The following is a 14,688-nucleotide window of genomic DNA, read 5'->3' as shown; positions in this document are numbered from 1 at the left end:
GACTCGAATTCTGAATCGCTGTGTGACCTTGGGCACAGACATTCCTTCTCTGGGTCTTTGTTTTCATTTCCAAAGTGAGGCTGCGGGACTGTCCTTCTAGCTCCAATACTGTGACCGTCAGACTCACCAGAGCAGAGAGCACTTGGTCAGCTACCTTCATGCCTGCTGTGGCTGTTCCAAGTCACTCCCACCACAAGGGACAGTTGAAGAAACCCTATGAGAGGGGCCTTGCTCTTACTCCATGACACAAGTCGTGCTCAGACCCTGAAGCATGTCTCCATTCTGCCACCTGTCTGAATGCTCTGAAGAAAGAGGGCCAGGAATACGTGACCACTGGTAAGAAACATCCAACGCCTCTTTCCCTGCCCCAACACACATATGGACGGGTCCCATCCGCATTTAATGTCGCTACCCAGCAAGTGACCCGAAGGCACTGCTGGAGTCTGCTATCAGGCCTTCACACCTGAGAGAAAGGCTAAGAAATGAATGAGTCTCCCTTCCCGTTCAGTCAGACAGACTGTCCTACTGATTCTTGAACTGCTCTCCGTGCCAGATGCCACCTTAAACTTCAGATAAACAACAACTGATGTTTCAGTATAAGTATGTCCTAAACACTGCATGAGATATGCTTATACTAAATTATTGATTGTTTATATGAAATTTAATACAACTGGGCATCTGGTATTTTTTAATTCCTAAAACTGGCAATCCTAGCTCTGGAGAACAGAGTGGGTTCTTAAAGTGCAGGGCACTGAGGTGGCAAAAAAGGGGAAAGGGCCCAGGACAAACATTCTTTGATAGAGTTCCACAGGCGTGACCAGAGAACTCAGTTTTTACTGCCTTTCTTAATATTTCCCACGCCAAGAGGACCTATTATGATTTATGTATTTCCACCAAGGCAGATCACTGTATCAACACATAATTTGTTAATTTAAGAAAAACTTTATTGCCTCCATTTAAAAAAAGGATAGAATGTCTTAGCGTGGCAGTTAATAACAACAGTTACTGTTAATTGAACACCAACAAAATGCCAGGCATTTTACAATCATTTTTGCATCTAACACCCACAACCCCTATGAGAAAGGATGTTACTAGCATCTATGAGGTAACAAACTACTACTAGAAAGTGGTAGGACCTGGGCGGAGTTCTGGCTGGTTTGATCCAGAGCATGTTCCCTCTACTCTTCAATGTATCCCGGCCTCAAGGCCCTCTGATCCCCCGGGCAGGAGTCTCCTCCCTCCATCGCTGCACATCAAATCCTACCCGTCCTCCATGTCAGCTTCCTTCATCTCAGAAACAGACATCATCTCCTTCCCTCAGGACTCCTATGTGCTTCACCCGCACTTTGCACGCACTGCTGCCTTAAGAAAGAGAGTTACTTAACAGAATTTTCATCCCACCTCTGCTGCAGTGAAGGCAGGGACTATGTCCAAGACATCACTGAGCATGGTCCTAATACCTGCTATGAATTCCAGAATCATCTGCTTCATGAAAGAATGAATGAATGGGACCATGCTGTGACCTGGGCAGAAGCTAATCAGATCCACACCGGGGCACACCGAACCCGAGTGTGTCTGTTCAGAAACTCCAGCTCTAAACAGACAGCTGGGCTCAGGTGCTGGCGAATTTGGGATAACTTCCTCAATCTGAGGAAGAGAGGGCATGATGAGAGCAGAATGCCAGTCTAAAGGTTAGGAAACCCGATGTGTATTCTCAGTTGCTGTGCTGAGTTACTCTGTGACGTGGACATGCCACTTCACTCTGGGGGCCTCAGCTCCATATGTAAAATCAGTGGATGGCAGGACCTATTTCATGGGCTGTTATGAGAATCCCAGGAGGTAAACCATGCGCAGCATTGACAGCCGTGCTGGTGCAGTGTAAGTGCTCAGCACACATTTATTATTACCATCTGTAAGAAGGTCAGGAGGGACTGGCCAGGATGCTCCATTATCATTTATTTTGAGAAAAACAACATAATCTTGCCTTTACATATATGTTCCCACAAATGTCATTATCTGGACAACTGGAAAAATGACAGGTTAAGGATGATCAGATCCCTAAGGCAATCAGTAATGGAAACTTCTGGTTTTCTACCTTTTGATTTTGGGGTTAGAAGAGTCACAGAGCTTCCTGCTCTGCAACTGGCTTGCACTCAGTGGGCTGAGTAGTTAATGCTGTGGCCTCTCCACCAGGACGGACCATCCAAAGTCAATCACAGCCTTTGTGGGGGGGCTCTTCAAAATGAGTGGATGAGTGTTAGCACCTGGAGGGCAGCGACCGCGGTGCGTGCGTGCATGTCTGTGCATGTGTGGTGGTTCCCAGTGCTTTACACATACTTTGTACACAGTGTATATCACTCTAACATGTTTGCAGAATGAATTACTAGCAATAACAGCATTGCAGACACCACTGTCACAACTGATTCCTATAATCACGACTGTCCTCAACCCTCTTCTCCCAGTGGCCACGGCATCTGCTGGCGGCTCAGCCCTGACCAGCAGGGCACACGAGCAGATCACACTTCTCCCCAGAGGTGACTGGATTAATGACTACCCTAGACCTGTCCAGCCTCACTTCTGCTTTCTTGGTTTCCATTTTCCATTAGGCATGACTAAGCGCCAGGGCTCTGTCGGGGCACAGGAGTCACTGGAATTTTTCGTCCTCTTCTCCGTGTGAGCCTCCCAGCTGGTGTGGCGCAGCTGGGAGCAGCATCTTTCTTCTGGTTGCTTCACTACAACACCCTTTCTTCCTCTGCCCACCGATTCTAGCAATAAGTCCCCACAGAAATGCTCACCTTCCCGTAAAGGTATTCAGGGCCAGGTCTTTATTCTCTCAGAAGGGCTATTTCTGTCCAAGAATACCCTGGGCTTTCCCCGGGGCCGCAGCAGCCACCAGAAAGAAGGCTCCCAGGCCAGGCCCCTCCGTGGGTAGGGGGATGGGTGTGTGCAAGCAGAAATGCCAACCTTCAGCCCTGCCTCCACTATGCTGATCCGTGAGCAAAGGAGCAGGAAACAGGCTTAATGAAGGGAAGAGGTCAGAGGGAGCTTGGGCTGGGCCCTGGACCAGTGATCAGGTACTGACTGTCTGGCCTTGGACAGGTCTTCCAGGAAATGAAAATGATGAATGGAGTGTCAAGTCTGTGCTAATCATGATATGCAGGGTTTTATGCCAAGCACTCCATTAAATGTGCACCACACGGTTAATGCTCAGCATACTCAGTCTTGCTGCACTAGACGATCTGTACGGTCCTTCATGTTCCATGTCCTGAGGTGGGCCCTCAGTGTCACACTTACACTCTAGATGCGTTCCTGCTTGGCCACTCAACTCAGCTCTGCTGTTGGCTGGGGATTTTGTAGGTTACTTCTGGTTGTGCTCACCTCTGTAAAGCTTCTATTTTAAAAAGTCATGAATTCAGCTCATTTTCACAGGTGGCCCCTGTGCTGAGTGACCTGACCACAGACAGACAGAATCCCACGCCTGCAGAGCAAGGCCTCTAGCTGGCACAGTGATGTGCACAGAATGGATGGTCCTGATTGTTCTCTGATGCTTCCTTTTTATATCTAGAACTCATGCTTTAATGCGAAGAGATAGAAACAGACACGTGGCCCTTCTGTCTTGGCTGGACTCCACGTCACACAAGGCAGCCCCGGCAGCCCTGGCCGCACCTGCTGGCCGCACCTGTCAGAACCCAGTACGCACATCGGAACAGTCAGGCCTAATTCCCGAGAAGCTGTTTTAACTTGACATCTGAAAATGTATTACATCCAGAATGATTTTACTGGGTGTGTGCTCAGGGCACATGTGTGCACGTTCCGCAACTGGAGTGTTCTATAAATACCAGACACGGGTTGTTCAAAAAGGCATCACGTACATAGTGTACTTAATTCCATTTAGTGATGTTTTTCAATTTGTGTCTGCCCTCTGGCAACAGAGATGGAATTTTCTCAACATGAATAAAAAAAGTATGCTAAGCTATCTTAAACACAATTTTCTCTTAAAATGTCAGAAATAAATCAGAACGTAGTGATCACCCGCTAATGGCCCAGTGCTTTCAGATGAGAGCACCGAGGCCCAGAAAGGTCAAGAGTCTTTCCCAAGATCACAGAGGAAATTAGTAACGGGCCCAGACGAGACCCAGGTCTCCTAAACCCAGGCCACCATTCTTACGATTTTCTTTATTTACTGTTTGCTGCTTCTTCCAACAGTTCAAAGGCAACTCTGGTTCCTTTAATAAGGGTATGTGTCTACTTTGGTAAACTATCAAAATCCAACTCCTCTACCCTTTCCCTTCTGACTCTCTAAGATGTCTATTTTTCCAACAAAGAAAACAGATGACCATAACTCACAGACAAGGAAGTGGCCACACAGTTATCACACATTTTTCCAGTGGCAGAGGAGTAATCGGAGCCGCGGCTCAGCTGAGCTAATTTCCCTACAAAGGTGGGCTGGCTTTCCAGTTATTCTTTCCATGTGCAGCTTCTTCTGGTTCCAGGACTGAGATAGTGACCCTAACCCTGTGTTTCACTGAGAAAGCGTGATGGACAGAGGAGAGGTTGTCCTTAAAACAGGCCTCAGAGGGGCCAAGGAAAGAAATCAAAGGACGCCAGGAACACAGCCGAGGGGCCGGACCAGGTCTGGGGGTCCTGCCGGAGGGGTGAGGAGGCCGGGCGGGGCTGTGGACGCGTTCTGTGCCTGGTACAGCCTGAGGGGACAGTGCGCAGCTCAGCCTGGGATAAGGGCTGTGAGAATAATTGATGGCCGTGCTTTTCAGTGGAGCTTATCTCACAGCAACAGATGTCAGGTTCTAACAAATAACATGTTCTCTCTGACCTACGCAGTTGGGAGAGGAGCCTGGACGCCAGGCAGATCTGGATTCCTCCCCATCTCTGTTACCCTCTCTTCTGAAAGGAAAAACAAACCAATTCCTTGAAGATACTTTTCAAAGGATTTTCTTTGAGAGTTCAAGGATCACCAAATGCCACGCAATTGATTTGCTTCATTTCTCTCTTCACAGCTTCTGTATTTCCAAACCTCAGGAGGGCGGGTGAGCTTGCCCATGCAGGAGCCCCGGGCATGCAGGTGAATGGAAGGCTTTGGTGACCTTGACCTTCCTCAATTCCTCGGTACTCCTGATCTCCCAGGGTCTGCTGGCCTGGGCCTGGAAAATTCCCTCTTCTCTCCTGAGGCGAGTTCAGCTAAGATGAAGTTGGGATTTTTTTTAAAGGGAACTATTCCTTGGTAACTCAAGGCAAAACAAAAGACAAAAGAAAACCCATGAATCATAGCAGCAGTTGAGCCTGGAGTTTCTGTCACTAAGGTGACCCCGATGGGACCTGTGGCAGAGCTTGCTGGGAGCCCAGCCCTGGTGGCTCTGTCTCCCTCGGCACTGTCCCTGCTGTGTTTCCCTTCCTGCCCAGAGTGGCTCAGATTCACAGCTGCTCCCCCTTGCAGAGGGTGTGTGGGCACGGGCAGTCACAATGACCACCTTCCTGGTCATCCCTGACCCTTGGTGCCAGAAATAGAGATATAAAGGGGACAGATGGGGGGCGGGGAGGTGGGGAGCTGTCCACGGAGAGGGAGAGGGTTGTTGTAAAGTTCCCACCTGGGTTTTCCTGACACTGAGTGTGGTCTGGATACCCGCTGGCCCGCTTACCAAGCACAGGGACTGCCTGATTTGGCAACTAAACCTCAACAGAAACAAAGCACAATTCGAGCTTCCTTAAGGAGCTGCCAACAAAGGAGTGGAGAAGTGAGACACTAATTTCTAGAGAAACAAACACATAAATAGGCTCACATTAAAACCACTTACACTTCATGAACACCCCTCCCCAGCCCAACCCAGTTCCCAAAGAACTGCCGGGCCTCAGGGCTCCTGTGGCCGCACTGGGAAGTACCCGCTTGGAACTACCATTCCACACTGGCGCTCTAGAGGTCTAGAGGGCTCAGAGGCCACACAGAGGGGTGGGGAGGGGTGCAAACCAAGTGGGGACATTTACCTCCCCGGAATCAAGGAGAGACCTATTTGTTGTTGCTGTTGTTGTTAATCCTCACCTGAGGATATTTTTCCATTAATTTTTAGAAAGAGTGGAGGGAAGGGGAGAGACAGAGAGAAACATTGATGTGAGAGAGACACATCGATTGGTTGCCTCCCACACGCACCCCAACCAAGGCCGCAAATCGAGCTTGCAACCCAGGTACGTGCCTTTGACCAGAATCGAACCCGGGACCCTCAGTCTGCAGACCGATGCTCTATCCACTAAGCCAAACTGGCTAGGGTGAGAGGTCTATTTTTATTTGTTTTATTTAGAGGACTGGATTGGAGCTTTTGACAGCTAATGAGAAGTTTGAAGAAAACAGTATCTTTGAGAATACTAAGGTATCAACAATGAAACATAATTGAAATAGTTCAGAATATACCATTAAAAAAATTATTGAAAGAGAAAGTTATTCTGCAAAGACAATTGGCTGACACATAATACAAGCACACATGGTGAAGAGCACATATGGGCCACCGTGGACTGCTTGGCAACACGAGGATAGGTTTCTAAATCAGAAAATAATATCTTTCTGACCTTGAGGCCAGGAGGGAAACAACATGTGATTTTAGGAGGTCCATGATGAATTACGCCTATGTGTTGACTGAGAAGATATTTTTCAAATATTCTTTAGTAATTCTATTTATGTCATGAATTTAATGTGTGACAAGCCATTGAGTGGGTGGTTTCCCCAAATTAAATTAAATTCTATTCTACGAAATGACTTAGTTCTTTAGGATCGACCTGTACTTTGTACGATGAAATTCATGGAAAACTTACTCTGTGTATCCACTGATTTATCAGACTAGAAAGAATTACAAAACATCACCGATTCATTCTTCTAGATATAGCTAAAGCTATATACAAGTTAGCAAGTAGGTAACTAGTGGGTTCATTTTTTTAAATGATAGTTGGGTTTATGTGGATTAAATAACTGAAGGATAGATTTTTCCCACTTCCAAGCTGGCTGTGCTGCCACCATTAGTCACAACCACAGGGAACCGCAGCCATGGACGGGCAGCCTAGAACGTAAGAATTCTTGGCCAAGTCACTGAGGCTGGAGGATTGTTTACTGGGCGCCTGTGAAAACAGCCATGTTGGCTCTGTTACCTTTTTATAAAAAGATAGCAGCATTCCCCCAGGGATGCTGCTGCTGAGAGTTAACATTACTGAATGCTCACCATGCCAGACCCTAGGCTGGGCAATTCGCCTATATATTGCCATGTAGTAGGCAGAATTCCAAGATACTCCTCAAGATTCTGCACCCTTGGTTTACACTCCCTGTATAATCTTCAGGGCTGTGACAGTGATGGACTTCATTTCTGGAGCCCTCAGGGGATGTCCAACTGATGGCTTAGCATGGGGAGTGGGCCTAAGCCATCAGTTGGACATCCTTAATGCTGCCATGGAGGCAGGAGAGGCTCCTGCCACTGCTGTTGCGTTCACCAGCCATGAGCCTGGCTCAGGGCTTCTGGCTGAGCAGTGCTCCCCCTGTGGGAGCGCACTGACCACCAGGGGGAAGCTCCTGCATTGAGCACCTGCTCCCTGGTGGTCAGTGCACATCGTAGGGAGTGGTTGAGTGGCCTTAGCATATCATTAGCATATTACGCTTTGATTGGTTGAACAGCCGACTGGATGACCTGACACTTAGCATATTAGGCTTTTATTATATAGGATTATATAGGATGGGACAGATGTCTTTAAGAAAGGCAGGTTAACTGGCAGGCCTGACCTTATCAAAGGAACCCTTTAAATCTGGGTGCAGAGGTCAGCGACAGAGAAGTCAGAAACATGAGAAAGATCTGAGCACCACTCACTGCTGACTTGACAACAGTGGGGACCACATGGCAAGGAATGGCTTCCAGTTGACAGCCAGCAAGAAAACAGGGACCTCAGTCCTATAACTACAAGAAACTGAATGCTGCCAACAACCTGAATGAGCGGGTGAGGCCCTAAGCCTCAGATGAGGCTTGACTTTAGTCATAGGAGACCCTGAACTGAGAACCCAGGCATGCTGTCCTGGACTCCTGACCACAGAAGCTGAAAGATAATAACCTATGCTATTTCAGCTGTTAAATTTGTGGCAATTTGTTAACCAAAAACAGAAATCACCCCATTTGATACTCATAAGAGCCCTCTAAACTAGCTTCACCATTTTATAAGCAGACAGCCTCAGGGAAATTATGAATTTATCCAAAGTCATACTTCCTGGCTAGTGAGGGGCAGGAACAGCTTGAAATCCAGTCTGTCTTGACTAGGGCCGGTGCTCTTCCTTTGCACACGGATTTCCTCTCTACATTTATGCTAGTCAAGTGCCAGGACTCTGAGGAGGGAGGCTCAGACAAGTGGTAAAGAGAATGGGGGACTTCATCTGTCGACCTGGGTGTGGATGAGCAGAAAGGTCAGGGGCCCTGTATTCAGCCCTGACGCTGCTAGAAGTTAGCTGTGTGCCCTTAGGTAAGCCATTTAGTCACTCTGTGAAGGGCAGACAGGTTCTGCACTGTACCCCTCAGGGCTGCAGGGATGATCCCGTGACAGGATGGTAGGGCCACCGGAAAAGGTGAAGTCCTCAGGGAAGGCAGAGGGGCCTGGGTGTCATGTAAGTACAGTGTTCTTTTCTTAATGGTGAGTCTGTATCCTCTGTATATAGGTTGAACATAGTCTCTTCGAAGGCTTGCTCCAAAGTAGACTTTTAAAAATAAGAGGGTTTTCTTTTTTTTTGGGGGGGGGGGGGGGGGGAGAGGGGAAGGAAATGATTCTCCATTATCTTTATTTGGAAATTACAAAATAAAATGGAATGCATTTTTTTCTTTCATTCCTTAAAGTCTTTATAAATTAACTGAATGTTAAAAGCCAAAGTAATAACAATGTATTGTGGGACTCATAAAATATGTATAAGTGAAATATATAAGAGCACAAAGGATAGTAGAAAATATAAGGAGAATTATACTGTTTCAGGTTTTTATATTATACTTGAAGTGTTATATTAATTCATACTATACCATGATATGATAAGGAAGTATTTTAGTGTATTAATAACTAAAATATGATATAAAGAGCTATACATAAAAAGACAATAGAAGAGAGAATGGTATACTAAAAAATATTCAAATAAATCAAAGGGAAAATTTGGAAGGAAAGAACAAAGAAATAAATAATAAATACACAAATAAAACAAATAGTAAGTTGTTAGACATAAACTCAATCAGCTCATTAATTATATGAAATGTAAATAAACCAAATACTCCAATTAAAAGGCAAAGATTACCAGACTAGATTAAAAAAATTTACAAAAGGTTTCTTTTAAACATAAAGACATACATAGGATGAAACAAAAGGATATACCATGTAAAAAATAAGCATAAGAAAGCAAATGCAACTATATAAATATCTGACAAAGATTTCAGGTCAAGAAGTGTTACCAGAAATGGTCATTTCATAATGATAGAAAGGCCAATTGATCAAGACATAACAATTCTAAATATGTGGGTACCTAAACAGCAAAAATTTAAAATATGAAAAGCATAAATTGACAGAACTAAAAGAAGAAATACACAAATCTAAAATCACAAGTAGAAAATTTTACACCTCCTTTCAGTAGTTGATATAATAATAATCATAAAAAATAACAGTAATGATACAGAAGCTTTGAATAACACTAACAACTAATTTGGCTAAATATGTATATATAATATTAAATCTGTGCCCTTATTATACTCAAAAAACTATGCTATACCTCAAAACTGTAGAACACACATTCTTTTCAATTTCACATGAACTAATTACCAAGATGGATCATATGTTGAGCCATAAAACAAATCTCAACAGATTTCAAAGGATTAAAATTTTACAGATTATGAGCTCTGACAAAAACAGAAATCAATAAGATATCTAGAAAAATCCTCAAAGACTTAAAGTTCAAGGAGCACAATTATAAATAATCCATGACTCAAAAAGAAATCACAAGGGAATTTAGAAAATATTTCTAACAAAATAATAATGAAAACATATCAAAATTTGTGGGATGCAGTTAAAGCAAACCGTAGAAAGTTTTAAATCTTAAAGGCTTATATCAACAAGGTCAAAGTTTCTTCTTTGAAAAGATCAGTAAAACTGATAAACCCCCAGCTAGATTGTTTAAAAAAACAAAAAAGGAAAGAAAAAGAAATACAAATTTTCACTATAAGGAATGAAAGAGGTTATATCACTATAGTTCCTATGGATAGTAAAAGAAAAAATGAGGAAATATTACAAACAATTATGCAAAAACTTAGGATAGATAAATTCCTTAAAAAAGCAAACACACACACGTCCAGCAGGCTGGTGTGGCTCAGTGGTTAAATGTATTGCCCTGTGAACCAGGATGTCGGGGTTTGATTCCCGGTCAGGGCACAGTGTGGGGCATGCAGGAGGCAGCCAATGAATGATTCTCTCTCATCATTGATGCTTCTATCTCTCCCTCTCCCTTCCTCTCTCTGAAATTGATAAAAATATTTTTTTTAAAAACATACACAACTTGCTAAAATGAACACAAGAAGACATTTTTAAAAATCTGGAATCTCTATATTTAATAAAGACATTAAATTTCTTCCCACAAGTAAAACTCAATAAAACACTTAGAAAAAAATAGCGCCCAACCTACACAAACTCCTTCAGAGAAGAGAGGATGAAGGAAAACAATTCATTTTACAAAACTAACATTGCGCTGTTATCAAAATCTGTCAAGCACAACACAAAGAAAATAAATTTCAGGCTAGTATCATTAATGAACATAGACATAAAAATCTTGACACAATTTTAGCAAATCAAATCTAATAATATAAGAAAGGATAAAATATCTGACTGAGAAAGGTCTGTTTATCCTTGGAATGCATGGTTGGTCTAACATCCAAAAACTAATTAATGCAATTCATTTTAACAGCATAAAGAAAAACCATAGGATCATGTCAACAGAAGCAGGAAAAACATTCTACAGAATTCAACACCCATTCGTGATAAACACTCTTAGCAAAGTAGGAAAAGGGAATTTATTTAATGTGATAAAGACATCTATGTAAAACCTACTGCTAACATCAGCCTTAATGTGTAAATACAAGGCCAGATGTCTGCTCTCATCATTGCATACAACATCGTCCTGGAGGTCCCAGTCAGTTCAAGTAAGAAAAAGAAACTTAAAAAACATAAAGAGTATAGAGATTGGAAAGAAAGAAGTAATGCTGTTAACGGATGATATAACTGTCTATGTGAAAAAATGCTAAGAAAAGGGGAAATAGCTGCCTGCAAGTTAGCATGGATGGGGAAAGCCATAAGGAAGAAGGTTGAATAAGGGGTAGATTTGAAGGGGCAGAAAGAGAGTGGGAGCAAAGGAGTGAGCAAAGACAAAGCACAAGCTAAACTCAGGGGTCCCTCATAGGTTCTCTCATTGATTGACCCTTCATTTCAAGCCCCCCCCCCCCACCACCCCCCACCAATAGAGAGGAATACAGACTCAAATAGAGAGGAATTACAGACTTGCTTCACAGAATGGAGTTCAAGAGGTAAACAGCCCTGCCAGGCTATGAAGCACATGGGAATGGACCTCACGAGAGGAACTGGGCATGCATGGCCTCAAAGCCTGTGCTCAGCCGGTAGAGGGGATTTCACTTGTGAGGACAACATTTGCTGGACCACCATGAGCAAGAAGCACAAGTCATGGGAAAAGCCCTAGTCAATGCCAACAAGTGTCCTTTCTGAGTTCGCATGTTTAGAATTTTGCTCTATAGGAGGGAATAAACAGCCGACTCCACTCAAAGGCTCTACTGTTGTTCAGAAACTGTGAGAGTGTTTATGTCATGGGCAGAGCTCGAAAAGTGAATTATGGCCTTTTATGCACTGTGTACATACAATATTTTCACAGGACAAAGAACCAGGGTGTGGAAGGAGTGCTGCGTTTGACCTTTCCTCCTGCCCTTTCTCTCCAACCTCCACCAGTCTCAAGTCTGTACTGCGGGACAGTGCCCTGGTTGTGTTTATCCACTGCCCAGCCTCCTGTAGCCCCAGGGAAGCCACTCTGTTCGATTTAGGAAGGCGCTTTTACTCTATGTCTTCTTCCGAACATGAGCTGCTGACTTTTTCCTTTATTACACTTAAAATGGATTCTCCTAACTACAGTAGAAAGCAGATTTTTTTCAACATTACTTCAGATGTTTTCTTTAGACTGGTGTTAACATAAAGCAAATGTCTCTTGCAACTCTGTGGACTGATCTGTTAAGATAAACAAGCTTCGCTTACAATATTCCCATACTGAAATCATAGGCTTGTGGTCCGCAACTCCTTAAAGACTCAATTCATATACATGCTAGATGGCTACTTAACACACACACACACACACACACACACACACACACACACCAAGATAGCTTTGCCATGGAAACCACAAAGACACATCTGGTTCAGACTCCTCAGCACATACCACAAATAACAGCCTATCTTCTAGGGGCAGATCCTATGTATATACAGGGAAAGCCCAGAGAATTAAACAATTGCAATGCCTCAAACATGAAAACTTACTTTATAATCCCCTTTCGAGTCTGTTTCAAGGTATGCAAGTCTTAATCATTGTTATAAGTTACATTTGCATATGCTTGTCTTTAACCTTAAATAGAATCTCAGACTTGGGTATCATGGTAAAAAAGACCACCACAGGGAGAAAGGGCACACTGAAGTTTCAGATAACAGCAGCTCTAGATTCCTCAGGTGAATCTGGGGAGGCCTGGATTCCCAGAGGAAGCCACTCTATCATTACTTAAGAGTCCTGATCCATCCTGCTATAAGTGAAGGCCTTATGCTAGAGAAAGTATAGGAGATGCCAACAGGTACCCTGGGAGGAAGTGAGGTCTCAGGGTGGGGGTGGCATGAGCAAGGAGTCCTGCTAATCAAGAGCATTCTAGGTCTGGAAGACCGTTTTGTCAGCAGGAACCTGAAAACTGTTAGAAGTGTGGTGTGATGGAGGCTTTGATCTCTCTTGCTGGGCTATAGACCCCTAGAGGACATGGACAATTTCTAACGTGCTTATCCCTGTACCCCAGCATGGAGCACACTGCCTGGAACATGGTAGTTGCTCAGCAAATCTTGAGTGAGCAAATGAAGAAGACACCTAATAGATAATTCTTCATTTGTGTGATTCAAAGTGATAAGGTACTAACCATCTGCCACTCAATCAAATTGCCAACCGACATCCATGGGGATTTTAATAGTTCTAAGCTATTTGTGTGGCTACTTACTTAATCAAGGAAAATGCAGCCCTACTTGAAGCTGCAGAAAATATTTTTTAAAAAATGAAAGCAGCTGTCAACATTTCCATTATTGACACCATTTATCCACAACTCTAATTTCTATCTAGTACTTCTCTAACTAGAGAGGTAGATTTCTGATAAATCCCATAATCCATTAAAAACAACAACAACAACATGGTCATCTGATAAGGTTAGACGAGGGTTGGAAAGCTTTTTCTGTAAAGGGCCAAACAGCAATTTTTGGCTTTTCAGGCTATATTCTGTCTGTTTCCATGACAAACTCTGCCACTGTAGCATGGGAATAGCCAGAGAGAATAAGTAAAGATATGGGTGTGGCTGTATGTCAATAAACCTTTATTTACAAAAACAGGCGCAGGGCAGGCTTTGGCCTGTGGGCAACAGCTTGCCAACCCCTAAACTAGATAACATGTTCTCACCTGTGGGAAATAACAATGGATTCACTTACTTTGCTCTTTTGGCCATTTCATTTCCATCCCATCTGGGGCTGTATGGGTAATTTTTTTGGGCCTGGGAATAAAGCTGTCCACTGTTGGTAAAGTGGTAGACGGACTGAAATGTCAGAGTCGGCTGGTCTCGTGGGAAAAACAGGGGCAGGTCAACTGCAAACACAGTAAAAAGGAAAAAAAAGTTAGGGTTAAGTGCATCTTAATTACAATTTTTTGGATAAATCTGAATGTTGGGTACAAAACTCTATTTACACCATAAATACTGGTTGAGGCTTAGGTAAAAAGTGTGGAGAGAGGGACCAAGAAATACAAGGTGCCCTTCCCTGCCTTCAAGGAGCTTACAATCTAGGCAGAGGTGAATCACACGAAAATGAAACTTGAACCAATCTGAGGCATGGTGTGTAGGTGCTGAAGGAACACCTTCTGAACTCTCCTGTGGCTCATGCCTTGCCCAGTATTCTACGGAGCTGGTTGTACACCTATTTTAAGTCTCTGTTATACCATAAACTCTTCACAGGTTGGCAGTGTCTTCCTGACCTACAATCTGATGGGGTGGAGGGTGTCCTTCGATAATGAATTCAGAAAGGGGATCACCAAGAGGGCGGACGATAATCTTTCTGTCTTATAGGACATGGCAGCTGGAACCCCAGAAAAAATAAAGTTACCCCTTTATTTCCATTCAAGCAGGATACTCAGCAGTTCCAAGCTTTTCTGTCTGCTTTACTACATCCATCCCCTAAGCCGTGGGAGCTCCTGAATGGAATGCAACAGGAGCAGATCTGAGCGCCACATGTGTCTACTGTTGCAGTACACAATGAGTCTAATCTTTGCTGTTAACATCATCTGCTCAATTGGAGTTCTTTAACTCCCTTTTTAAAAAGAAAATGACACTGTTTTTAGTTGAGGCAAAC

The 14,688-nt window shown here is 43.7% G+C and overlaps 1 protein-coding gene across 2 annotated transcripts in view; it reads right to left on the bottom strand.

Moving 5' to 3' along the window:
• The window catches only part of BABAM2 (BRISC and BRCA1 A complex member 2), a 351,823-nt gene that overhangs the window by 17,126 nt on the left and 320,009 nt on the right, over positions 1–14,688 (bottom strand). For both annotated transcript variants that reach the window (XM_070428913.1, XM_070428914.1), the window contains one exon: positions 13,777–13,930. In XM_070428913.1, the coding sequence (XP_070285014.1) occupies positions 13,777–13,930 (154 nt within the window). The remainder of the gene's footprint in view (positions 1–13,776; positions 13,931–14,688) is intronic.

This window comes from Myotis yumanensis, unplaced genomic scaffold, assembly GCF_028538775.1.
Source record: "Myotis yumanensis isolate MYYU_CA2020_CCGP unplaced genomic scaffold, mMyoYum1.0.hap1 SCAF_11, whole genome shotgun sequence".
NCBI classification, from domain to species: domain Eukaryota; kingdom Metazoa; phylum Chordata; class Mammalia; order Chiroptera; family Vespertilionidae; genus Myotis; species Myotis yumanensis.
The sequence above is the reverse complement of the archived record's forward strand: the minus strand, read 5'-3'. Positions and strand labels throughout refer to the sequence as shown.